At 48.8% G+C, this 26,127-nt stretch overlaps 2 protein-coding genes across 5 annotated transcripts; both read right to left on the minus strand.

The window, feature by feature from the left end:
* On the minus strand, window positions 1–26,127 carry LOC121010165 (glutathione S-transferase theta-1). Of its 4 annotated transcripts, none has more exons than XM_040443571.1 (5): window positions 25,646–26,127; window positions 25,473–25,560; window positions 6,301–6,451; window positions 657–833; window positions 1–471 (listed from the first exon to the last, which is right to left on the minus strand). In XM_040443571.1, exons 1-5 carry the CDS (start codon window positions 25,755–25,757, stop codon window positions 277–279), a joined length of 723 nt encoding a protein of 240 aa, XP_040299505.1. In that variant the 5' UTR covers window positions 25,758–26,127; the 3' UTR covers window positions 1–276. The 4 variants fall into 4 exon arrangements, with proteins under 4 accessions (XP_040299505.1, XP_040299504.1, XP_040299507.1 ...); XM_040443570.1 differs by lacking the exons at window positions 25,473–25,560; window positions 25,646–26,127 and adding exons at window positions 7,042–7,129; window positions 8,964–9,158; XM_040443572.1 differs by lacking the exons at window positions 1–471; window positions 657–833; window positions 6,301–6,451 and adding exons at window positions 23,564–23,816; window positions 23,901–24,077; window positions 24,359–24,509 and having other exon boundaries at window positions 25,646–26,104.
* LOC121010164 (glutathione S-transferase theta-4-like) lies at window positions 15,250–22,981 on the minus strand. Its single transcript, XM_040443569.1, has 5 exons — window positions 22,637–22,981; window positions 21,185–21,272; window positions 17,476–17,626; window positions 16,742–16,918; window positions 15,250–15,563 (listed from the first exon to the last, which is right to left on the minus strand). Exons 1-5 carry the CDS (start codon window positions 22,845–22,847, stop codon window positions 15,366–15,368), a joined length of 825 nt encoding a protein of 274 aa, XP_040299503.1. The 5' UTR covers window positions 22,848–22,981; the 3' UTR covers window positions 15,250–15,365.

The raw sequence follows: 26,127 nt of genomic DNA on the forward strand, positions 1-26,127 counted from the left end.
TTAGAAGCACAGGCTCAGGCTGAGCCCAGGTTTATTTCCTAAACTGAAAATGAAATGCAGTGATTAAAGGAGATAAGATGTGGGTGTTCCATTCTCATTGTGGCTTTCAGGCCGCTGTGGAAGATGGTGTGGGTGTAGGGATCTAACCTGGGGAGCAGAGGGGCAGTGGGACTCAGGCAAGTCACTCCTGCCCTCTGAGCCAACCTCCCATGGGAGATTGGAAATGAAGATGCTTTGCGAACTATCCTGGGCAGAGCAGGTACAAGGCTTCCTGGCTCACCGGATCATGGCCAGCACCGCAGGCATCAGCTTCTGCTTTATGGTGGGGTCTGCAGGTGGAGAGTCCTTGGCCTTCAGGATGACCTCATGGGCCTCCCGGAAGAGATCCTCTCCCACTGCTGCCTCCACACGCCGGTACCATGCAGCCAGCTTGGGTCTACCTTCAAAGACTTGGCAGCCAGCACCCACAGGCTGTAGGGAGAAAGAGAAAGGGATGGGGGTGGGTTGGCAAGGTCAAGAATGGCAGCATCTGCCCAGTTTGGGGGCCACATAGCTCCAGAAGAGGTTTCCATAGATAAGCACAGCCGGTGGCAAGACTTCAGCAACTCCCCAGGGCCCTCCCCGCCTAGCAGGCCCACCCTATCCATACAACTCACATGCATCAGCTCTGTGATGGCTACCAGGTCAGCCAGGGAGACATGGGGCCCAATGAGAAAGGCCTTGTTCTGGAGGAACTTGTCCTCAAGCAACTGCAGGGTCACATCCAACTCAGCAAGGGTGGTCGCCAGCATCTCAGGAGATACTGGCTCACCCAGGAAAACAGGGAACATCACCTGGTAGGTGGGGAAGCAAAGCAAAGGGTTAGGGGCCAGCCCAGCCAGCCTCAGGGGCAGGAAGGCATGTGTGCCTCCCCACCCCAGTTTGAGCTGCTTTCTGGCTGCATGCACCTCTCTTCTATAGCCTGGGTAGGCCTGCAGGGAAACTCCCAGAGGACCATCTTTCCCAGAAATATTCCTTCTTCTGTGATCTCTGATGGCTGAACCTCAGGAGCATCCGACAGAAGGACTCAAAGGGGACCTGAACAATGAGTTTTATACTTTGGAAGTAGGTATTAGGCTTGGGAACAATCTATTTTATAACATCTTTCCCCCCTGAATATAAAGCCAGTACCTCTTACTGTATAAGTAATTAGGAAGACAAGCTAATAAGATTTCCACTCTGCCACTTATAGAGTGCGTGGACCCAAAACAAAATCCTCAAACACTCTGAACTTCAATTTCCCCGTCTATAATATAGGAATAATAATAGTGCCATGACTCCTCTTGTAAATGGAAAAGTGGGGCCCAGAGAGGCACCGTCACTTGCCTGAAAGGCACAGCCAAGAAAAGACTAAGTCAAGAGTAGAACCAACATTTTCTGAGGGACTAAGGAGGAGGGCCAAGAAAGAGTGGTGTCCAGGATTCCGGGTGGAAGGTGTTTTAGGAGGAAGCCATCAACAGCCTCAAGGTTGGCAGAGCTGTCTGGGAGATACACAGATGGGGATCATGAGAGGGAGGCTTCATGCTTTGTTTGGTAAGGTCGTTTGGGAGAGCCTGAGATACAGGTAAACAGATACACAGGACTAGGATTGTACACGAGCCCTGGCTTTGGGCTTCAGTTTCCTCTCCCATACAAGGTAGACAGAATCAACGATCGCCCACTGGTGCCCTGGAGGCCAGTTCTGAGCTGATAACATTGGTCTGGCTACAGAGTTTTTAAAAATATGGATCAGTTGCTGACATTTAACATGGGGACATTTCATATGAGAGTCCAGACTTCCAGTTTCTTTTTAATTAAATATTTTTTAATGTTTATTCATTCTTGAGAGAGAGAGACAGATAATGAGCAGGGGAGGGGCAGAGCAAAAGAGGGACACAAAATCTGCAGCAGGCTCCAGGCTCTGTCAGCACAGAGCCCGATGTGGGGCTCGAACCCACGAGCTATGAGATCATGACCCGAGCCAAAGTCAGGCGCTTAAACTTAACTGACTGAGCCACCGAGGTGCCCCTCCAGCTTCTTTTGAATGTAAAGGGTACTGGCCATAGGGTATCCCTGCTCAGTATCTAAGGCTGATGTTCATGGGCTCTCAGTCTGCAGAACCCCACCTAGGCCTCTTCCTTCTATTTATTATCCACCTCACCCTTGCAAGAGGTTGTGGACTCTACATTTCCCTTCTGTTCCAATTTGGTAGATTCAAAATTCTTAGGGTTTTAAAAAGTGGTTTTGTTCCCCTTTATTATTTTTTTTAAGATTTTATTGTTTTTTTGAGAACTATAGACCAATTTCCCTGATGAACATGGATGCAAGAATACTCAACAAGATATTAGCCAACCAGCTCCAACAATAAAACATTAAAAAAATTATTCACCACGACCAAGTAGGATTTATACCTGGGATGCAGGGCTAGTTCAATATCCGCAAAACAATTAATGTGATTCATCACATCAATAAAAGAAAGGACAAGAACCATACGATCCTCTCAATAGATGCAGAGAAAGCATTGGACAAAATACAGCATCCTTTCTTGGTAAAAACCCTCAAGAAAGTAGGGGTAGAAGGAGCATACCTCGAGATCATAAAAGCCATACATGAACAACCCAATGCTAATATCATCCTCAATGGGGAAAAACTGAGAGCTTTCCCCCTTAGGTCAGGAACAAGACAGAGATGTCCACTCTCACCACTGTTATTCAACATAGTATTGGAAGTCTTAGCCTCTGCAATCAGACAACAAAAGAAATAAAAGGCATCCAAATCGGCCAGGAGGAGGTCAAACTTTCACTCTTCACAGATGACATGATACTCTATATGGAAAATACTCTATTCCATACTCTATATGGAATGTTTATTTCAGAGAGAGAGACAGACAGAGTGTGTGTGTGTGTGTGTGTGTGTGTGTGTGTGTGTGTGTGTGTGGAGGAGGAGCACAGAGGGGGACAGAGGATCCAAAGTGGGCTCCATGCTGACAGCAGAGAGCCTGATACAGGGCTGGAACTCATGAACCGTGAGATCGTGACCTCAGCCGAAGTTGGATGCTCAACCAACTGAGCCATCCTGGCTCCCCGATGACCCATACACTTTAAAAATGAGGAATCCCATTTCTTATTGGATACCAAAGTCACAAAAACCATAGCTCCCATCATAATAATGGTGGAAAGAAAATAATCTTATTTTTCTTTAAAGCCATCAAAGAATTATAGAACTGTTTAAAATGGAAAATAAAAGAAAGAACAAAAAATAAAAGAAAAAAAGCCAAGGGTGCCTGGACGACTCAGTCAGCTTGAGCATCTGAATCTTGATTTCGACTCAGGTCACGATCCCAGGGTCATGGGATTGAGCTCCATGCCGGGCTCCTCACTGAGCATGGAGCCTGCTTAAGATTCTCTCCCCCCACCCCCCGCCCTCTCTCAATCTCAAAAGGTTCAAGCAAGTTGGGCTCTGCGCTGACAGCACAGAGCCTGCCTGGGATTCTCTGTCTCCCTCTCTCTGCCCCTCCCCTCCTTGCACTCACTGTCCATCTCTCTCTCTCAAAAAACAAATAAATAAACCTTAAAAAAAAGTTTCCATATGCTTAGAGACAAATATCTCCTTCTGGGAAAGAGAACGAATGAGAGACAACAACTATCAGGGAGTAATGGTTACCCGGGCAAAATTAGAAGTAACAATTTAAATGTTGCTTGCAGGAGTATTTCTATTTACCAAGAGCCCTAAAGAATGTTGACCATGAAGAGAGGCATCCTGTGATTGTCCACTAAAAAGTGACCATCACAAGATAATGACCGTGGGACTGAAAGATGTTTCCCTGCTCCCAGCCCCTCACCCTTTGGAAAAGTACCTTTATAAGCTGTACATGTTGGGCGGGGGGCAGGGGGGGTCGTGGAAACATTCCTCTTTCTTGTTGGCTCCCCTGTGTACAAGCTATCTCTAATAAACTCCGCCTGCTTTCTTTCTCAGTGTTTATTTTTGTGACATTGAGATTCAAGAACTGGACTCAGGGGTCCAGTAGCATCCATCTCCAAACTCATTCATCATCCCAAACTGAAACTCTGTGCCCATTAAACAACTTCACTTTCCCTCCTCCCCCTGCCTCAAACCCCGTCCCCTGGTAGCCATCTTTCTACTTTCTCATCTTTATGAACTGAAATAGTCTAGAGATCCCACATAAGTGGAATCATACAGGGGCGCCTGGCTGGCTCAGTCAGAGTATGCGACTCTTAATCTTGGGATCATAAGTTCCAGCCTCACGTTGGATATAGAGATTACTAAGAAAAATAAACCTCAAAAAAAAGTGATAAAAAATCTTTAAAAAGATAAAACAAGGGGCACCTGGCTGGCTTAGTCCATGGGGCATGAAACTCTTGATCTCAGGGTTGTGAGTTCAAGCCCCAAGTGGGTATAGACATTACTTAAAAATAAATTTAAAATATTAAAAAATAGGGGCGCCTGGGTGGCTCAGTCGGTTAAGCGTCCGACTCTGTTTCGGCTCAGGTCATGATCTCATGATTCCATGGGTTCGAGCCCCACTTCCGGCTCTGTGCTGACAGCGCAGAGCCTGCTTAGGATTTCCTCTCTCTCTCTTTCTCTCTCTCTCTCTCCCTCTCTTTCTCTGTCCCCGCCCCCTCTCCCCCCCCACTCATGCTATCTCTGTCTCTCTCAAAATAAATACATAAACTTAACAAAAAGTTTTTAACCTTAAAAAATAAATATATAAAAGTGGAATCATAGAGTATTTGTCTTTTTCTGTCTGGCTTATTTCACTTAGCATAATGTTTTTAAGGTTTATCCATATGATAACATATTGCATTATTTCCTTCCTTTTTATGGCCGAATAACATTCCTTGGCATGTACATAGCACTTTGTTTATCCATTCATCCATCCATGGACACTGGCGTTTCTCCCACCATCTAGCTACTGTGAATAATGGTGTTGTGAACAACAACAGGACACCTGTGTAGCTCAGTCGGTTAAGTGTCCAACAGTTGATTTCAGCTCAGCTCATGATTGCACAATTCATGAGTTCGAGCCCCACATTGGGCTCCGTGCTGACAGTGCAGAGCCTACTTGGGATATTCTATCTTTCCCTTTCTCTGCCTCTCCTCACCTCAAAATAAATAAGTAAACTTAAAAAAAAAAAAAAAGACATCTGAAACCAGAGATGAACTGAAACTAACTAAAGCTACAACCTAGCCCACCTCCTGATTAGCTGGAAGAAATTAACCTCATACCATGGCTGCCTGACGGAGGAAAATACAAACTCTTTCTAGAGGCATTTAGTATGTACTTCTATCTCTGACTTCTTTTATTTATTTTTGTAAAGTTTGTATTTATTTATTTATTTATTTATTTATTTATTTATTTATTTGTCTTTGAGAGAGAGAGAGAGAGAGCACAGAGGAGAGAGGCAGAGAGAGAGAATCTTAAGCAGGCTTCATGCTCAGCATGGAGCCAAATGTGGGGCTCAATCCCACAACCCTGGGATCGTGACGTGAGCTGAAATCAAGAGTCAGATGCTCAACCAATTGAGCCACCCAGGCGTCCCTCTACCTTCTTTCAAACATAATATGTAGCACACAATATTAAATTATGAGACATGCAAAAAAAGAAGAAAATGTGACCCATAATCAGGAGGATAAAAAACGGCCAATAGAAATAGGTCCACAGGGGACCAAAGTATTAAAATTAACTGACAAATTGGGGCACCTGGGTGGCTCAGTCAGTTGAGCGTCCGACTTCGGCTCAAGTCATGATCTCACTGTTCATGGGTTCGAGCCCCGCGCCGGGCTCTGTGCTGACAGCTCGGAGCCTGGAGCCTGCTTCAGATTCTGTGTCTCCCTCTCTCTCTGTCCCTCCTCTGCTCATGCTCTATCTCCTCTCTCTCTCAAAAACAAATAAACATTCAAAAGAAAAAATGTTTTAAAAAAATAAAAATAAAAGTAGCTGACCAAGACTTTTAAGTAATGATTATAAATATGCTGAAGAATTTAGAAGAAAATATGGACTAAGCAGGTATACAGATGGTGAATTTCAGCACAGAAATGGAAACTTAAAAAAGAACCTAGTGGAATTTCTAGAACTGAAAAAAAAGTATCTCAAATAAAGACTGTATTACATGGGTTTCATAGCATCGTGGGGGCAACAGAAGAATTAGTGGAGTCAAAGTCAGAGCAGTAGAGACTCTCCAAATGGAAAAGAAGAATGCGATGGTGCTTTAGCCCCTTTGGGGTGATACCCTGACTGACCTCCCCACCCCAGGGCCTCACCTTATGCCACAGGGCCCGGAGACAGCTTCTCCGCAGGGTCGTATGCTGCCATGCCAGGTACTCATCCACACGGGCACAGGCCTGTAGATCCTGGGGGTACCAATGGTCAGCGACTTTATACTTGCGGGTCAGGTAGAGCAGGATGGCCACACTGCAGGGGAGGAAGGACACTGTGCGAGGGGCTTTATACAGAGTCCCTTCTTTAATCTTCCTGACAATGTGCCAAGGCATTTGCCTTATTCTTCAGACAAGGAAGCCATGCTTAGAATAGTGAAGGGACTTGCCCAGGCACAGTTTCAGAAGAGCTGAGAGTCTATCTGAGGCTCATCCTACCACCGGGCAAAAGCCCACAGCAGAATATCCTGCCAAGTGTTCGGAGACAGTTTCTGACCAGAGAGCTTCCTGGAGGAGATACCATCAAAGCTGAGCCTTAAAGAAGCTTAGTTCTTCTTAGCCTGCATCCATTCTCATCATCTGGCATCCAGCCTAGCCTCAGACGGCCTGATTGCTTAAAAAGGCTTTCTTGTCGTCTCTGTTCTCCCTAAAGCATCCTGTAGGAAACACTGGGGGTGCCGCAGGATCATGGAACAGAACAGACAAGGCCTCTGGAGCTTCCTCCTGCCCTGGGTCATGAAGGTGTTGTGACAGGGGTGGACCTAGAGGGCCCCTGAGTACACATGAATTGTCTCTAAAATAAAAGGGTAGGCCAAGATGGTTCCAGTGAGGTCTGGTAGCAGTTACCTCTCAGCCAAGGTGAAGTCCCCATCTTTCAAGGCAGGCACCTTCTTCAGGGGGTTCACCTGGGCAAAGGCATCGCTGAGGTGTTGGCCTGCAGAGAGCCCATCGTGTTGGGGGAGGGAGTTACCACTGAGGCCTGCATGGCCTGTGCCCACTCCCTCCTATGCCCAGGCCCCAAATTCATGACTTTTCTCCAGCCCCCAGCTGTTCTCCTGCATGGCCTAGGCTGGTGAGGGCCACTTTGGAAGAAACAAGAGACTACTCTGCCAAATGTTGCAAAATGAACCTAGTCAGCCCATGCCAAGTCCCTTTGTGCACAGCCCAAGGTGCAGGATATGATGCTTCAGTTGGGCCTTCGTACGCACCCCACCCATCACCTTTGCACCAACCCCAGCCTCATAAGTTCATATTCAGGGTGCCCCAAGCTTTCAGAGCAGGGTGGCTGTTCACCCTAATGGAGCTCTGACTTCGTACAGTGCCCCTTTCCCTGTGGACTCTAAGGTAAGGTCACCAAATACAGAGAAGTGGCCTCTTCCTGGTATCTGTTTACCTGCAAAGAACTTCTACCAGCTCTTCTGTGTCCCCTTATTCACCCTGTCCTGGCCATTAGGGACGCAGGGGCTGGCCCTACCTTTAGGCTCTGCTGGAGCTGGGACAGTCACATTTTTGTCCCCAAAAGGTGCAGCCTAGTGTCCCCGGGGACACAGGCCTCTGCTTGAGCGCATCTGGGTGGTTCCTACTCCTTCAGATGCAGCCAGAGAGAAGCTTCTGAACAGCACTTAAGCTCATTGCCATCCTGCTCAACAGTCTTCAGTGGCTCCCTATTACCCCAGGATCAGGTGGAAGTTCCTCAAAGCCGTATATGATTGCCTTCACCCTCTAGCCTCAAACACACCCACCATCCTCCCACTTCCCTCCCTGAGACTGCTCCTTCTTCACCAGACACACCTGCCCTCCTCTCCTAGTGAAACACACTGCTCTCTGCACCCTTTATTTAACAGCCTGGCTGGGATGGTCTCTTGTCCCTATGCCTTCTCCCCTATACTCTGCAGAGGTAACCCCTGGGCAGGACAAGTGGGAAATGCCCTGGAGGGGGGAGAAGATGATGATTCAGGCAGAGGGACAGGCCAGTGCAAAGGCACAAAAGCAGGCAAGGGCCCCACACTCGTGGGGAAGCGATGAAGGGAAAGACTCAGCCAAGGAGAGTTACCCTACTTGCCCACCCAGGAATACCTGGGTCCTGCCTCCCTCTTACCCCCCAAGTTCCAACTGTGTCCTTGGAGCCTCGGGAGACTGCCAGAGAAACAAATCCTCCTGTTGAGAGTGCAGGGATCACCAAGCCCAGCAGCCTTCCCGGCAGTCTCCCCTCAGGCTCCCAGCACACCCCCAGGGGGACCCCCACCCAGCAGGAACAAGAGAGGCAGAGGACAAGGTAAAGCAGGAGAAGGCAAAGCAGAAGAAGGAGGAAGGGACAGAGGGGGACCCCCAGTGCAGCCTGGACCAATGCATAGAGCAGGGCTGGAAAGTGAGACCCTGGGACAGTGACCCTTGTTGCAGAATTTCAGCAGTTGGGGGCCACCAAGGAGGGACTCGGCTCCGCCCCGGTCTCTGTGCTCAGCCCTCCCCCTGCCCCCATCTCTGTTCTGGAGGTCCTCTATCCCTATGTCCAGGTGTACCCTTTCTTTTTGCTCACGAGGTCTCTCTTTTTCAAGTTCTCCACCCCTCTACTCGGCCTCCGCCGAGCCCCATCGCCTACTCGGTGGGACGGAGCACTGTTTGGGGGATGAATCTCGGATCTCCCTGACGGCTCACCTTTTCCGGCGATGGCCCCGAAAAGGAGTTGGCGCCGGAGGTCCTTTTAAGCAATATTTGGCCTCCCCGTTCCTCCCCGATCTCTCGATTCCCAAACCCGAGCCTCGGCCCACCTTTGAGCAGCTCCACTGTGCGCATCTCGAAAGGAATGCGGTTCTTCTTGGCAAAGATGTAGATGGCGCGGCAGGGCTGGGACAGCAGGTCCAAGTAAAGCTCCAGGCCCATGGCGGGGCGGAAAGACCCAACTCGTGACCCGAGGGACTCTGCAAACCCCAAGCTGCCGGGGAACTCACACACAGTCCTCGCGGCCACGCCCCACCGGCCACCACTCCCCATTGGGCAGCTCCGGGCACCCCGGCGCTTTGGTCCAATGGCTGAGCGGCCATGGGCCTGTCTGATAGGTTGGTTAGAGCAGCGCACCGCCCAGCAGGCCAGGTGGTGGCGCGATGGTCATCCCTCAGAGGGTCCTTTGTGACTATCTTATTTCACTTACCATTGTGTCTTCAAGGTTCTTCCGTGCTATTTGTGTCAGAATTTCCTATCGCTCCCATTTTAGAGATGTCGAAATGGAGGCAGAGAGTGATTAAGGACCCAGAAGGTCCGGCTCCAGAGATCTTAGCCCCACACCCCAGAGATCCTGATACTAGCCAATGGCACAGCCTCAGGGCTTATGTCCAGCATTTTGTGGTAACTCACTCTGCTCAGATGGTACTCCCTGTACTTGGGTCTTCCTGCTCCTGCCGGCACAGTGCCTCACATTCCCTGAATTTGTTTCTTCCCTCATTCAAATCATGGGGAGAGATCCAGCAATCCCATTTCTGGGCATATATTCAAATGAAATGGAAACAGGATATGAAAAAAATATTTGCGCGCCCACGTTGATGGCAGCATTATTCACAACAGCCAAGATGTGGAAACAACTATTCGAGGGATGAATGGATACAGAACATGAGTACAGACACAATGAAATACTATTCAGCCGCGAGGAAGAAGGAAATCCTGCCATTCGTGACAATCTGAATGAACCTTGAGGGCATTGTGCTGAGCGAGGTAAGTCAGACAGAGAAAGAAAGACAAATATGGTATCACCACACTTCTGTGAAAAATCTAAAAGAAGCCAAACTCACGGAAACGAAGTAGAATAGTGGTTACCAGGGCCTGTGGGTGGGAAAACTGGAAAGATATGTAAGGGTACATACTTGCAACTAGGAGAGAAATAAGTTGTGGAGATCTATCACAACATAATTACTATTAGTCAACAACATTAGTTGTCAACAATATAGTCAACAACTGTATTACAATTTCAAATGTTGCTGAGAAACTAGATCTTAATTGTTCTCCCCACAAAAAAGAAATAATTAGGTGACATAATAGAGGTGTTAGTTCATATATAATATGTAATATATATATATGCATATATATGCAATATATAAATGTATCAAATGTACATCTATAATATGTAATATATATATATATATGCATATATATATGCAGTATATAAATGTATCAAATCACCATGTTGCACACCTTAAACTTCCACAGTGCTATAGGTCAATTATATCTCAGTAAGAGATAGGTAGGTAGGTAGGTAGGTAGAGAAAATGGTGGGGAGGCTAGAGCCCTCCAGGGCCCTTGCAAGTTGCCACTCCTAGACACACCTCTGAGTCTTGATCATAGGCCTATTCCTTGCTACCCAGGAATCCCCCTAGAGCCTGCCACCTGGCTGGTCAGATGGTGTCTGTGTCATCTTCTAAAACAAGTCCAACTGAAAAATGCACCTGCAGGAACACGAGGTTTTCTACATAGTAAGGAAGATTTCTGCAAAGAAAGGAAATGTTGGTAATAATGATCTTTAACAGAGAAAAAAGTTTTTTTAATTTTTTTATTTTATTTCATTTTATTTTTTTTAGAGAGAGCACACTCAAGTGGGGGGAGAGCAGCAGAGGGAGAGAGAGAGAATCTTAAGCAGGCTCCACACTCCGCGCAGAGCGACATGGGGCTCAATCCATGACCCTGGGATCATGACCTGAGCCGAAATCAAGAGTTAGACGCTCAACTGACTGAGCCACCCAGGCGCCCCTCACTGGAAAAAAAAAAAAAAAAAAATTAAGGAAGGATGATAATCGTTATTCAGGATTAATAATCCATATTCAGGATTAATCCTTTTCTTTGGGTCTGACTCACGTAACCTATCTCACAAGAGACTGATGGATTTATGATTCTATAGAAAAAGAGACAAAGGCTATTTATTTATTTGTGTTTTATTTATTTTTGAGAGAGAGAGAGAGAGAACGAGCCAGGGAGGGGCAGAGAGAGACACAGAATCTGAAGCAGGCTCCGGGCTCCCAGCTGTCAGCACAGAGCCTGATGCGGGGCTCGAACTCATGAACTCCACCATTAAGTATGATGTTAGCTGTGAGTTTTTCATAGACGCCCTTTATCAGGCTGAGGGAATTCCCTTCCGTTATTTGTTGGGTTATTTGATCCTGAAAGGGTGTTGGATTTCATCAAATGCTTTTTTCTGCATCTATCAAGATAATCATGTGGTAATCATGTGATTTTTTTCTTTATTTTGTTAGTACGATGTGTCATAATGACTGATTTTCACATTTTTTTTGTTTTGTTTTATTTTTAAGTAGGCTTCATGCCCAGCACGAAGCCCAATGCAGGGCTTGAACTCGAGACCCTGAGATTAAGACCTGAGCTGAGATCAAGAGTCAGATGCTTAACCAAGTCACCCAGGTGCCCTGATTGATTCTCATATATTGAATCATCTTTGCATTCCTGCTCATGATATACAATCCTTTTAATATGCTGTGGATATGATTTGCTGGTATTTTGTTGAGAATTTTAATGCCTACATTTATAAGGAATATTGCGACATAGTTTTTTATTTTCTCATGTTCTTTTTCCTGTTTGGATCTCGGGGTCATCCTGGCTTCATAGTGTAGTAGCACTCCACCCAGTCTTAAGGGTTCACTTGCTTCAAGCTTACGCACTCCTTGTCTACTGACTTAAATCCCTTGCTCTGTAGCAGAACTTATTTCCTTGAGATTTGAACGCCACTGGCCTTGAGGAGTGAAGGACCAAACTTACCCGAAAGATAAGGATTGACTACATCCCAAAATAGCTGCCAGTGATGCCAGCAAGTCTGTTCAGGGTCACGTCCACATAGCACTAGCCGCCTGGGCACCTACATCTCCCCCATGTAACCCCACTCCCTTTTCCTGTGCCTTCCCAATTAAAACCCTCTGGCTTCACCTGGACGAGGAAGATGATCTTAGCGACATTTATCCACCCTCTTCTCAGGTTTCCAGCTTCCTGAATAAAGCAAACTTTCCTTCCCCCCCCCCCCCCCCCCCACGCCATCATTTGTCTCTCAAGTATTGATTTTCAAGCCTCAAGCAACAAACTATGAATTTGGAACTGGTTCTCTGATAACAATGGAATCAAGTGGGAAATGTTTCCTCCTCTTCTATTTTCTGAAAGAGTTTGTAAAGGCTTAGTGTTAATTCTTTTTATGCCGTTAAGATTTTATTTTATTTTATTTCTTTAAGTTTCTTTATTTACACTGAGAGAGAGAGAGAGAGAGAGAGAGAGAGAGAACAAACTGGAGAGGGGCAGAGAGATGGAGAGAGATTAAATCCCATATAGGCTCCACACCGCCAGTGCAGAGCCCAGTGGGGGTCTTGAACTCACAAACCGTGAGATCATGACCTGAGCTGAAATCTCAAGTTCGAAGCTTAACCGACTGAGTCACCCAGGCGCCCCTAAGATTTTATTTTTAAACAGTCTCTACACCCAACATGGGGCCAGATCTCACAACTTCAAGTTCAAGAGTTGTATGCTCCACTGACTGAGCCAGCCAAGTGCCCCATTTGGTGTTAATTCCTTAAGCATTTGATAGAATTCACCCGTGAAACTTCCTGATCCTAGGCTTTTCTTTGTAGGAAGGTTTTTTTTATTATTATTTTTACTATTTCAATCTCTTTACTTGCCATAAGTTTATTCAGACTTTCTATTCTTGAGTCCATTTTGGTGGATAATGTGTTCTAGGAATTTTCCCATCTCATCCAGGTTGTCTAACTTATTCTCATACAATCGTTCCTAGCATTTTCTTTACAATCCTTTATACTTGTGTAAGATGAGTAGTGATGTACCCACTTTTTTTCCTCATCTGAGTAGTTCAAGTCTTATATTTTTCTTGTTCATCATAGCTGCTAAAGATTTGTCAAGTTTGTTGATCTTCTCAAAAATCCAATTTTGGGGGTGCCTGGGTGGCTCAGTCAGTTAAGCAGACGACTTCGACTTACGTCATGATCTCACGGTTCGTGAGTTCGAGCCCCACATTGGGCTTTGTGCCGACAGCTCAGAGCTTGGAGTCTGCTTCAGATTCTGTGTTTCCATCTCCCTCTGCCCCTTCCTTGCTCACGCTCTGTCTCTCTCTCTCTTTCAAAAGTAAATTAAAACATTTTTTTAATCCAATTTTGGGGGACACCTGGATGGCTCAGTCAGTTAAGCATCTTGATTTGGGCTCAGGTTGGTAGTTCCCAGCCCCAGGCGGGCTCTGTGCTGAGATTGGGATTCTCTCTCTGTCCCTCTCCCACATGGGTACACATGCACAATTGCACATGCACTCTCTCTCTCTCTCAAAATAAACATGTTTTTAAAAATCCAATTTTTTTGTTTCATTGATTTTCTGTCTTGTTTTTCTCTTTTTAAAGGGTTTTATTTACTTTATTTCATTTTTTTTATTTTTTTATTTGAGAGTGAGAGATAGCACCGGCAGGGGAGAGAAACAGAGGGAGAGAGAGAGAATCCCCAGCCTCAGCAAAGAGCCCAACTTGGGGCTTGATCCCACGACCCTGGGAGCATGGCCTGAGCTGAAATCAAGAGTCTGACACTCTGGGGCGCCTGGGTGGCTCAGTCAGTTAAGTGTCCAACTCTTGATCTCAGCTCAGGCCTTGATCTCAGAGTCATGAGTTCAAGCCCCACATTGGCTTCTGTGCTGGGTGTGGAGCCTACTTTAAAAAACAAAAGAGAGAATGTATTGTTTAATTTCCAGATATTTGTGAACTTTCTAGTTTTCCTTCTGTTATTTTCTTTTTTTAGTTCATTTTTAGTTCATTTTTTCTTTATTTTTGAGGGAAAGAGAGAGGGAGGGAGGAGCAGAGAGAGGGAGAGAGAGAATCCCAAGCAGGCTCCTTGGTGAGGAACCAATGTGGGGCTCAACTTCACGAGCCATGAGATCATGACCTGAGCCGAAATCAAGAATTGAATGCTTAACTGACTGAGCCATCCAGGTGCCTCTCCTATTATTTTCTAATTTCACTCCATTGTGTTCCCAAGAATATACATGATATGACTTCAATCTGTTTAAATTCATGGAGATTTATTTTGTGACCTGACATATGGTCTATCCTGGAGAATATTCCATGTGTGCTTGAGAAGAATGTGTGTTCTGGGGCACGTGGCTGGCTCAGGTGGAAGAGCATGCAACTCTTGATCTCGAGGTCATGAGTTCCAGCCCCACAATGGGCGTAGAGATTACTAAAAAAAATAAACTTAAAAAAAACAAAAAGAGTGTGTATTCTGTGGTCGTTGGTGGAGTGTTCTGTATATATATCTGGTAGGTCCATTGGTTTATAGCATCGTTCAAGTCCTCTATTTCCTTGATGATTTTCTGTCCTACTGTTTTATCCATTATTGAAAGTGGGGTATTGAAGTCATCAACTATTATTGACAATTGAATCATGTTTATTTTTTAAGTTATATTAAATCCAGTTTTTTGTTTGTTTGTTTTTAGGTAAGCTCTATGCCCAACTTGGGGCTCGAATTCACAACCCTAAGATTGTTGCATCCACACGACTCCTGAAACAGAATACTATGGGCACCAATGACAGTCACAACAAAGTTTATTGCAATGAGAGGCAAGGCCAACCGATCAAGACCGACACTCTTGACCCAAGTGCGGTCTCAAACAGCCGGGGTACAGAGTTTTTATTAAGACCACATGGTCTTATCATCATCTGGGAACAGAACAAAGAAATAGTTCCCAGATGGGGGTGGAAACAGTTCAGACATGCCCTGCCCCACTCCAGTCAAACACTAATCCAGTTGATTTTCCTTGAACTTTTGTTCCCTTGATTGATAGGCCAAGGCTGTTATCTCTTTAGTCTATGGTGTTAAAGCTGTTATTTCTTAAGGCTACAGGTGAGCCCTACACTACAATTTAACCCTTACAAGATCAAGAGTCACATGCTCTACCAACTGAGCCATCAGGGCACCCTTAATCATATTTAACCTTTAGCTTTAAACTCTTTTTGGAACCTGGGAGGACCCATCACCGCCACCTTCTCCCACACAAGAACTTATGCTCACACCAACTGTCCCAGCAACCATGGTGGTTGTGACAGTACTTTATTAGGTGAAGAAGTGGAATTGTTTTCAACATCTCCCCTAAGGAAAGAAGCTCAAAGGCCTGGGCCAGCCAGGCCCTGCAGGATGGGCTGCTTCTACTTGAACTTCTGCAGCAACTCACAGATCCTCTCCTTGACCATTGGATCCAATGTTGAACTGTCCCATTCGGCCAACCTCATCAGCCGGTCATGGGCCTCCCCAAAGAGGCTAGGGCCAATGGCCAGCTCCACCCTCATGCGCCACTCAGCAATCTTGGAGCTATTGAGGAAGACATCATAGTTGCCTCCCATGGGCTGTAGATAACACAAAGAGGAAGAGATGGTCAGCCAGGGGACCAGCCCTACCTACCCCCCCTCCTACAGCCTCAGGGTGTCTCCCTATCTGCCGCTGCAAAGAGTGAGTCTGTGACCCATCCCACTCCCAGGCCTGAGCAAGGGGTCATACGCTATGTGATAGATATGGGGTGGGGGCTGGAAGGCCAGAATCTCCAGGTTCTCCACTGGTCTTGCTCCAAGGTTCCTGAACCCCTCTCTGAGGTGACTCCTGGCCCAGATGACTCCTACTTTTTAGTGTGAAACCTCCCATGGGCCCTGCCTTCTACCAGGGAAATCCCTTATTCTCAGATGAGAGTGAGAAGAATTCACACATTGAATTTCCTCCACATTGAACCTTCCTCTGTGATCAGGCGCAGGGCCTGGAATGGGAGACCCAGCAGGTAGTCTAAGAAACATGCACGCGAAAAACTTGGGGGCTCCAAAATGGGGTGGGGTGGGTGAAATGTAAGGGGTAGGGCTTGAAATGTAGGGGACTACACCACCTGAGACAGAAAAACTGAAATGTTTTTCTCTGGTGCTGATCTGCCCTGCACACTGACCATGGACTAAAGCGGACATTTTGCATACCGGCCAGAAATTGCGTTGGCCTCTCAAGACATTGGCCGGGGTCTCAACTGGCCACCCTGCATACCAGCTAGGGCAGAACTAGCCACCCTCCCCTGCATGTAGAAACCACATAACTGTCCCACACCCAGGTGGACCCCCAAAAGCACTGTGGATGCCCCTCCGACCCAGAACCAGGGAGCTTCCTTGTATAGCTAGATGTCTGGTGCTCTAGAAAAGAGGCATTCATCCAGAAGGACACTTTGGAGGCCTCTGGACACTTCCTGGAGGGTCCGGCAGGAGGCGGAGGCATCCAGGATCCTGGCTGACTAACTGAGAAATGTTGTGTTCTTCTCCCTGTCCCAGGCCTGCCTTCCAGCTCCTGCCCACGCTGAAAAAGCATTGTGAAGCATGGATAATCGTGACCCTCCTTGGTTCAAAATCTCCTGTGCTTCCGGTTACCCCTGGGTCAGGTCTAGGCACCTGGCTCCCAGAATCCCTCTCCCTCCAGCAGCCTATACTCACACTATGGCCCGAGTGGTCACAAAGGAGTCCTACCTCTGCCCAGGCTGTGTCCCTACCCCACTGCACACCTGCATCATCTCCACCAGGGCCACCACGTCAGCCAGTGAGATGTGGTCCCCGGCAATGAACATCTTGTCCTGCAGAAACTTCTCCTCAAAGAGCTGCATGCTGTTCTTCACCTCTGCCAGCATCTGCTCCACCTTCTCATCTGGAACCTCCTCACCAGTGATCATTGGGATCAGCATCTGGCCGGGGTGGGGGAGAGGAGGGAAGAGGAGGTTGCACCCTAGTCCCATCTGACCCTCCAATCTTCAGCATCCTTGTCTGCTAGAGAGGTGTCGGACAGAACCAAGGATATAAAGTAAGTTCACCTCTTTTAGCAGTTCTGGTTGGTAGAAGTTACCTGGGGCCATTGTCCAGAAGGATTTTGAGATCCTAACAGGATGGAATCCTGTGATTGATTCGTGATGTCTGTCACAGGCATGAGATAAGTAAGGGTACATATACATACATTGGCTAGTCGTCATCTTCAAATTTGGTGGTCTCTCTGGGCCCTTTGACTATGATGTTTTCTAGTTCAGAATGAAATTTCTCGAATCTTATCCAGTCTTGAGTAATATCAGCCCCTCCTGGGTACCCTTCCCCTTGTCTTTATAAGGCTTTTTCATACCCAATGGTTCATTCCACACTCCCATCAGCTCTGTAAGGCAGGCAGGAGAGGGAGCTGAGGAAATGATGCTCAGGAAGGGAGGGAGACTTGCTTGAACTCACTGGTGGTCAGCCCGGCCTTGACCCCACTCACCTTGATCCAGAGGATCCTGCTCATGGGCATCTGAATGGCAGTGTGCTGCCAGGCCATGAACTCATCCACGCGGGCACGTGTGTGCAGGTCTGGTGGGTACCAGTGTGAGGGTGTGCTGTACTTGCGGCACAGGTAGAAAAGGATGGCCACGCTGCAGAAAGGAAAAGTCGGGGGGCACCGCTCTTGCCTTCCTCAACATTGTTACACCCACCACCCCAGCGTGGCCGGGGCTCAGTGTGGGGCTTCCAGCCACAGGCAGGTGCTAGGCACTGACATTCTTCTGGGGGGAGGATGAGCCCAAAGGGTGCCAGGAAAGGCAGTCAGTCCGCCAGTCAGTGAATGCCCGAAGGGAGACCAGCAGGGTGAATGGGATCTGATGGATGGCATGAGGAAGGGCAGTCTAGACCTAAAACAACATGTATGGGAATTCAGGGGTAAGAGGTAGCCACACTCTGTCTCTCTTTGCCTCTCAAAAAATAAACATTTAAATATAAATAAATAAATAAATAAATAAAAGAGGGGTGCATGGGTGCCTCAGTTGGTTGAGTATCTGACTTCAGCCCAGGTCATGATCGCACAGTTCGTGAGTTCAAGCCCCCAGGATCCCAGCTGACAGTGCAAAGTCCACTTCAGAGCCTCTATACACCCCCCTCCCTGTCCCTCTCTTGCTTGTGCTATCTCTCAAAAATAAACAAACATTAAAATATATATATTTTAAATTTTTTTTTCAACGTTTATTTATTTTTGGGACAGAGAGAGACAGAGCATGAACGGGAGAGGGGCAGAGAGAGAGGGAGACACAGAATCGGAAACAGGCTCCAGGCTCTGAGCTATCAGCCCAGAGCCCGACGCGGGGCTCGAACTCCCGGACCGCGAGATCGTGACCTGGCTGAAGTCGGACGCTTAACCGACTGCGCCACCCAGGCGCCCCTAAAATATATATATTTTAAAAAGGGGGGGGGGCGTCTGGATGGCTCAGTCAGTTAAGTGTCAGACTTCAGCTCAGGTCATAATCTCACGGTTCGTGAGTTCAAGCCCCATGTCAGGCTCTGTGCTGACAGCTCAGAGCCTGGAGCCTGTTTCAGATTCTGTGTCTCCCTCTCTCTCTGCACCTCCTCCGCTCTCTCTCTCTCTCTCTCTCTCAAAAAATCAATAAAATTTTTAAAAATTAAAAGAAAATAAAAAATAAAAAAATATAGTTGCTAAGAGAGTAGGTGTTAAAAGTTCTTATCATAAGGGAAAAAAAATCTACAACTTGGGGCGCCTGGGTGGCGCAGTCGGTTAAGCGTCCGACTTCAGCCAGGTCACGATCTCGCGGTCCGTGAGTTCGAGCCCCGCGTCAGGCTCTGGGCTGATGGCTCGGAGCCTGGAGCCTGTTTCCGATTCTGTGTCTCCTTCTCTCTCTGCCCCTCCCCCGTTCATGCTCTGTCTCTCTCTGTCCCAAAAATAAATAAACGTTGAAAAAAAAAATTTAAAAAAAAAATCTACAACTATATGTGATGACAGAGGTCAACTAGAACCAGTTCACAATATATACATAAACTGAATCATTATGTTGTACACCTGAAACTAATATAATGTTGTATGGCAATTGTATCTCAATTTAAAAAAAAAAAGAGGGGTGCCTGGGTGGCTCAGTCAGTTGAGCGTCCGACTCTTGATTTCGGCTCAGGTCATGATCTCACAGTTTGTGGGTTCAAGCTTTGGGTCGGGCTCTGTGCTGACAGTGCAGATCCTGCTTGGGATTCCCTCTCCCTCTCTCTCTGCCCCTCCTGTGTTCTCTCTCTCTCTCTCTCTCTCTCTCAAAACAAACTTAAAAAAAAAAAAGAACAAGATCTGGTACTTGGGTGGAGGGATTCTGAGGACGACAGGGGCCACAGGGATACAGGGAGGGTACAGACTGGAGGCACAATTTGGAGGGAATGGTCTTGCTCTTGGCTGGTGGAGGGCAGGAAGGGAGGAACTCAGAATGGACACATGTGTTTGAGGTGTCTAGAACATCTGGGGTCCCAGAGAGTCCTGAGTCAGAGTCTGATATGACATCAAAGTCCAAGAAGCAGGAGCCTGCCCCCCTGTGCCCCCGCAGCCCACCACAGAGTCAGCAGGTAAGAAGGGAGCAGAGGTGGGAGGGGGGAGAAGGGAAGGAGCAGCCTGAGAGGGAGGCCCCAGAGGTACAAGTGTCTAAGAAGGCGGGAAACATCAAGAAAGGAAATCCTAAATCCTGAATCATCTCAGTTGATCTCACAATAACCCTCTAAGGTGGGTCCCAGTATGCTTACATTTGAGGAAACTGAGGCTCAAAGATAACAAGGAACTGGCCAAAGACACATAGCCTGAGGCTACCAGAACCCGGGAGAGAAGCTTTTCCAGCTCCTTCACAGGGGTTTTGACGTCTAGCCTCTAGGAATGCAATACATTTCTGTTGTTCTAAGTCATTTAGTCAGTGGTAATTTTTTACAACAGCCCTAGGAAAATCATCCAGGACTGGGGCCACCCAAGGTCTATGGTCCACCTGGAAGATACACTTGACAATCATGAGACCGCCTCTGAAGCTGAGAAACAATAAACCCCTGAATCTCACCAAACCTCTACTTTCAATGACCCATTTACAGGAAATGAAGGGACAGAAAAACCGTGTTAACATGACACCATGAGAACACGATCAGCAAAACTTAGACTGTGGGAAACTCCTCAGGACGAAGGATTCTGTTTCTTTAACCATAACAAAAATGTAAAGGCAAGGGCACCTGTGTGGCTCCGTCGGTTAAGCATCTGCCTTTGGCTCAGGTCATGCTCTCACGGTTTGTGGGTTTGAGCCCCACCCTGGGCTCTCGGTTATCAGCTGTCAGCATGGAGCCTGCTTGGGGTCCTCTGTTGCGCTCTCTCTCTACCCCTCCCCTACTTGTGCTCTCTCTCTCTCTCTCAAAAATAAATAAACATTTTTTAAAAAGTATATTAAAAATGCAAAGGCAAAAGGTGGGGCATGGAGGGAACTATACATAGGCAGACCACAAGCTGCCATACTTGTAGTTTATTTGGAGCTGGATTCAAATGCACAAGCCACAAAGAAAATATTTTGGGGATAATCAGTGACTTTTGAATAGAACAGGGTATTGGTTGAAATCCAGGGATTATTGTTGTTGTTTTTTTAAATGAATTAATTATTTTTTTTGAAAGAGAGAGCGAGCGTGAGCAGGGGACAGGCAGAGAGAGAGAGAGAGAGAGAGAGAGAGAATCCCAAGCAGGATCCAGACTCAGCACAGAGCCGGACACAGGGCTCGATCCCAAAACCCAGGGATCTGAGCAGAAATCAAGAGTCAGATGCTCAATGACTGAGCCACCCAGGCGTCCCCAGGGATTATTGTTAATTTTTTATAAGGTGTCACCAAAGTATTGTGGTGATGCTTTTTTTTTTTTTTTTAAATGAGCCTTCATCTTTTATCTGGCAGGTAGGGGAATAGAGGGGAATAGAGTGGGTTGGTTACAGGTGATGCAAAATGGGCTCCCCACATGGACCACTGTTGGAATTGTGTGATGGGTATCCTGTGGAGGTCTTCATATCCCTCATTAGTTAGTATTCATTCTACTTTGGTGTATATATAAAATTTTTCACAGTAAATAAAAAATAAGTACTAGTAGGTCGGCTCCACATGAATGTCCCAGGAGGAGCAGAGACAGATGGGAGCAGGGGTGGGCAAGGAAGACTTACCTTTCAGATAAGACAAATTTTCCATCTTTGAGGCTGGGTACCTTCTTCAGGGGGTTGATCTTTATGTATTCCTTGCTGTGGTGGTGACCTGGGAGGGGTAGGAAAGGTCTGAGGGTGCTGGGACTCTAGGAAAGAGAGGCCCAGGTTCCCAGAGGCACATGCCTTTCTCCCCCTTTTTCTCTAGAAGGAGAAACAAGCCCAGAGGAACACCATCCATGGCTCACTTCAGGTCAAAGGGCAAGTCAGTGGCAGAATCGGGATTAGGATCAAGACTCCTGCCCCCATCCCAGGCTCAGTGACCAGGACAACCCGTTGGCTTACAGAAGTTGGAGGCCTCCAGCTCCCACTCCCAACTCGGCCTGAAGCCATAGCCTGTGAATCAGCAGCAGCCCTAGAAGCCTGGATCCCACCCCCACTCCTTCAGCCCCAGCCCCCGCACACAGCTGGAATCCAAAAGGGAGCCTCTCATATACAACCAATCTATCAGAAGACTTGTTTTGTTGTGGTGGGTTTTGTTTTGTTTTGTTGTTCAGTAAGCTCTCCGCTGCACAAGGGCTTGAACTCATGACCAGCCCCAGAGATCAAGAGTCCACAAATTCTAGCAACTGAGCCAACCAGGCACCCTGATCTATTGGGAGTTTTAACTCTTCCTCAACCAGTTGCCTCGGTCAGAAAACATTTCTGGGGCTGGATTCACACCTCATTTCAGAGCACCTGGCCTCCTCCTCTATGTTCTAGAGGCTTCTGCCTCTGCAACGTGAGCTTTTAAGAACCTCCTCCATGCTTGGGGTAATGTTGGAGACCAGTGCTCTGCACCTCACCCCGGGCCTGTGTCACCCTGAGCAGGTGTGAACGTGGAGGGAGAATTAGTGTGGCCTGAAGAGGTAGTGTTGACTCAGATTTGGATGACCACACACTTCTGCGACCTTTGCCAGCTCATCTGATGTGCTGCAGCTAACAAGATACTGCAAGGAAAAGCCAAGGGCTCTAGATGGGAGACCAGGGGATGCCTGGCACTCTTCCTTCCACTTTATCTTATAAAAGCCTGTTCATAGGGCTCCTGGGTGGCTCGGTCAGTTAAGCGTCCAGCTCTTGGGTTTCAGCTCAGGTCATGATCTCACAGTTTTGTGGGTCCAAGCCCCACATTGGGCTCCATGCTGGCAGTGTAGAGCCTGCTTGGGATTCTTTCTCTCACTCTCTCTCTGCCCCTCCCCCACTCACACTGTCTCTGTCTCTCTCAAAATAAATAAACTTAAAAAAAAAAAAAAAGAGCCTGTTCATCATAGCAGGGCAGAATTAGTCACAGGGCCGGACAGCCTACGATTCCCTTGGAAAGTCTGGACTTTAAGGTGGGGAGTCGCCTCTGTGTCTCCGCTTCTCAGAGACGCTCTGACCTTGCGTCCTGCCTCCCTGCCAAGGCCAGACCTATGCCGGGCAGCGTGGGGTGCCTACCTTTTAGCAGATCCACAAACTGGAAGTCAAAGGGGATGTTGTTCTTCCTAGCGAAGATGTAGACAGCGCGGCAGGATGCTGACAGCAGGTCCAGATAGAGCTCCAGACCCATGCTGAGACACGTGTCGGGCACCCCCACCAGCCACAGCCAGCAGGCTCTGAACCTGAGCCTATATGCAGCCTGAGGCCCTGGGCCTGGCTCTGTGCCCATCGGCCCTCTCCAACCCAGGCCTAGGACCCCGCATTCTGGAACTTCTTGTTTCACTTGGTGTTGTCATGAGGCCAGGAAGCCCGGAATTCTCATAGCAGCAAGAATTCTCGGGAGACTCAGGAGTAGACAAGGAAGAGGACCCTGGCTCAGGGGCAGGAGGTGGGGGCCACCTGCAACTCTGCCCTTCCCCCTCCCTCTTGGCACATGTGTGTGCCCGTGGCCCATGTCGGAGAAGGACTTACACGCGGGAATTGTGAGGGCCAGAACTTTATTGTAGAATGTAACCCAAGGGCCTCTGCTGGGTCCAGAACGAGGATGGGGCAATAGGAAGTAACCATGGAGGGTTTCAGAAGCAAGGATTGGGGGTATGCATAGGTCAGTCTAGCCTGAACTATGGTTAGAAAAGTGTTGAGAGAAAGACAAACAGGATCCTAGGGAGCAGTCAGGGCACCGGGGACAATGCCACAGGAGTATCTAGGGTCAGCCAGTGAAGCTGTGCCACGGAGAGAATCCCAGAAACTTCCGGTCTGGCTTGGGACTGGCAGTGGCCAGTGGAGTTCAGCAGCTGGCAACTCAGGAAGGTAACTAGAAGCCCACGAGAGGCCTGAGTGCTGCTGCCTCTAGGCTGCATCATCTCGGGAGATCTCTTGTCCCTCCAGATTCTGCTCAGAAGCGGGGAGACCCCACTTGGTAAGGCAGAGGAAGCTGGAGACAAGTAGACGTCACACAGCATGTTTATTGTGGGTGGGAGAGTGCAGGGGAATGGGCTGGGCCACATCCCTCTCAACTGAGCTGCTCCTGCAGCCGATGCACCAGCTCCTGTGCCAGCCGGGGGTCCTGCTCCCGCGGCTGTAGCACAAGCTTGTGCGCATCTTGGACAAGCTCAGGGCCCAGGGCAGCCTCTACTCGGGCTCGCCAGGCTGCCAGCCGGGGCCAGTCTCGGAAGAGGTCGCAGCCAACAGCAGTGGGCTGGGGAGACAGGGTAGCCAGAGCAGGGGACTCAGACCAGTGCCCAGAGTGCCCCCAGAGGGCAAACAGGCAGGAGAAGCTTACCTGCATCAGCTCCGTGAATGCCATCAGATCTGCTAGGGAGACCTGCTCAGTAGCCAGGAAGGGTTTGGCCGCCAGGACCTCCTGATCCAGGGGCTGCAGGGCTGGTTTCAGCTTCCCCAACAGCCGGTCTAGGCGCATGGTGTCCACAGGCTGCCCCGAGAAGTGGGGCAGGAGGGACTGGGCCAGGGGGAATGGAGGCAGCTTATCCTGGTTTCCTCCAAACATCCTCAACCACCTCTCCACCCCTCCCTGGCCACCATCCATTAGTGATACCCCCTGGGGCACTGTATTCAGAAGGATTCTGAGGATTCATTTAGACTCGGGAAAGAATGCCATGATCAATTACAGATGTCTACCCGGGACAGTGGATAGAGGGCTGTATATGTGCCCGTGGGTCCTTTCCAGCACTGGGGGTTCTGACTGCTGCCCAAGCTTGCATAATAGGGCGGGAGGCTCACCTTACACAGGTAGACGTTGGTGGCAGGCAGCTGGATGGCCGTGTGCTGCCACGCCAGGTACTCGTGGACTCGGGCGCGGGCCTGCAGGTCAGGTGGATACCAGTATGGCGCCGTCTGGGACTTGCGGCTCAAGTATAAAAGAATGGCCACACTGCAAACAGGGGGTGTCAGAGAGTCCCCCACCCCTCAGGGCTAGGCAGCTTCATCTCTCACAGACAGGGTGGTTTGACTGGATTTCTGTCCAATGCCACCTCCGGGGGAGGGCAACCCCACTCCCACATCCCCACCACGGGCCATCTTTTCTCCACCAAACTGCTCCATTCCTCACGCGCTCCCCGTGGACCCATATTTCCACCTCCCCTCCCCCGACTACTAACCCAGCCAGCCCTCTGCCTCCAGACCCACCTCTCTGGCATCTGGGTCCTACTGAGCAGGAAGGAGGCAGACCTGCCATGGACATCCTGCCCAAGGGATCTCCAGTTCCCTCCCAGGCCAGTGCTCCCTAGCAGCCAGGGTCCGGGGGAGGGGATCGAGGAGAGCCCCTTTCTTGATCCTCCCTGGGCTCCTGGCACACAATTTCCAAATCAAATAATAAAAATGTAATGGCAACTAGAAAACATTTTATAGAAAAAGGTGGTGCCCAGTTTCCATTCTCAGGCAGGTCCTGGGAGGGGTTATATTACTACTCCATTTTACAGGGGAGAAACATGGGACACGAAGTTCTGTGGCCCCTCCGCGGCCGAGATGGAGGATATGGGGAACTGGGATTCAGAGCCCAATGCAAATCTGGGGCTGCCTAGCTCCTGGCTCCTGTGACTTGAAAGCCAGGTTCGGGACTTCCAGGGAGGGCTAACCTCAAGCTTGGATCTTCCCCAGCAGAGTCCAGGTTGTCCAGGCCTAACAGAGTGACCTTTGCCCAGCCCTCCATGCTGAAGCTACCAACCAGCTTTAGCCCCAAAGCAGCTCCTTGCCCCCAAGCTGGGTGAGCTAAAAGGAGGAAGAGGGGACCACAGCAGTCTGGAAAGATCTCCAAGTGTGGGACCATCAGCTTTCTGCCGTCCTCTCTCCACCTCCCCCAACCTCGAAGCCTCCACAGGCGCCAGGACCCCATTACCTCTCCGCCAACAGGAAGTCTCCATCCCTCAGGGCAGGCACCTTCCCCAGGGGGTTCACCTTCAAGAATTCAGGCTTCAGGTGCTCCCCTGGGGGATGCAGAGGATGGGTGGCTCAGCAAGATCTGGCTCCTGGATGCCACCCCCCATGTGGCCCAGCCTAGCCAAGACTCACCTCGTCCCAGCACCACAGGCCGAAACTCAAAGGGAATGCCATTCTTCTTGGCGAAAATGTAAATGGCACGGCAGGGGGGCGAGTACAGGTCCAGAAACAGCTCCAGCGGCATGCCTGCCCCGCCCAGTGTCCTCCCCTGCTCAACACTCTAGCCTGCTTCCGGGGAGGTTTGCTTGGCCCCTCCAAAATGGGACCCAAAGACGTCTGTTCCCCTCCCCCAAGCCTACTTCCTCTGAGCTACTAGCTCGGCGCCCTGGCAAGCCTCCCCACCTCCTGGGCTGTCGGTTGAGTGGAGGCAGGGTGGGCTGTTGAATATTTGTCGCTGGTTTTTCAAAGCAAGGTCCCCAGCCTGGCTCTCCTCCTGCTTCACTGGGTGTTACAAGCCCCTGGACACCCCCAGGTCCTGCCTCTTCCCTCTGGCTGGGCCACTCCCTGATCTTTGCTTCCTGGCAGCCGGGGAGGCTTTCACAACCTTTCTGTCG

Source organism: Herpailurus yagouaroundi, unplaced genomic scaffold (assembly GCF_014898765.1).
Source record: "Herpailurus yagouaroundi ecotype Mexico unplaced genomic scaffold, PumYag 191, whole genome shotgun sequence".
Classification (NCBI taxonomy): Eukaryota; Metazoa; Chordata; class Mammalia; order Carnivora; family Felidae; genus Herpailurus; species Herpailurus yagouaroundi.

Excerpts from the sequence above, each read along its gene's own strand:
- LOC121010165 (XM_040443571.1), bottom strand. The coding sequence starts at position 25,757 with ATGCCGCTGGAGCTGTTTCTGGACCTGTACTCGCCCCCCTGCCGTGCC. Across the intron at positions 6,452-25,472 it reads GACTTCCTGTTGGCGGAGAG|TGTGGCCATCCTGCTCTACC; the intron begins GTAATGGGGTCC and ends CCTCCCCTGCAG. Across the intron at positions 834-6,300 it reads TCCGGGCCCTGTGGCATAAG|GTGATGTTCCCTGTTTTCCT; the intron begins GTGAGGCCCTGG and ends CCCACCTACCAG.
- LOC121010164 (XM_040443569.1), bottom strand. The coding sequence starts at position 22,847 with ATGGGCACAGAGCCAGGCCCAGGGCCTCAGGCTGCATATAGGCTCAGG. Across the intron at positions 16,919-17,475 it reads GCAGGATCCTCTGGATCAAG|ATGCTGATCCCAATGATCAC; the intron begins GTGAGTGGGGTC and ends CACCCCGGCCAG. Across the intron at positions 15,564-16,741 it reads CCCTGGTGGAGATGATGCAG|CCCATGGGAGGCAACTATGA; the intron begins GTGTGCAGTGGG and ends TGTTATCTACAG.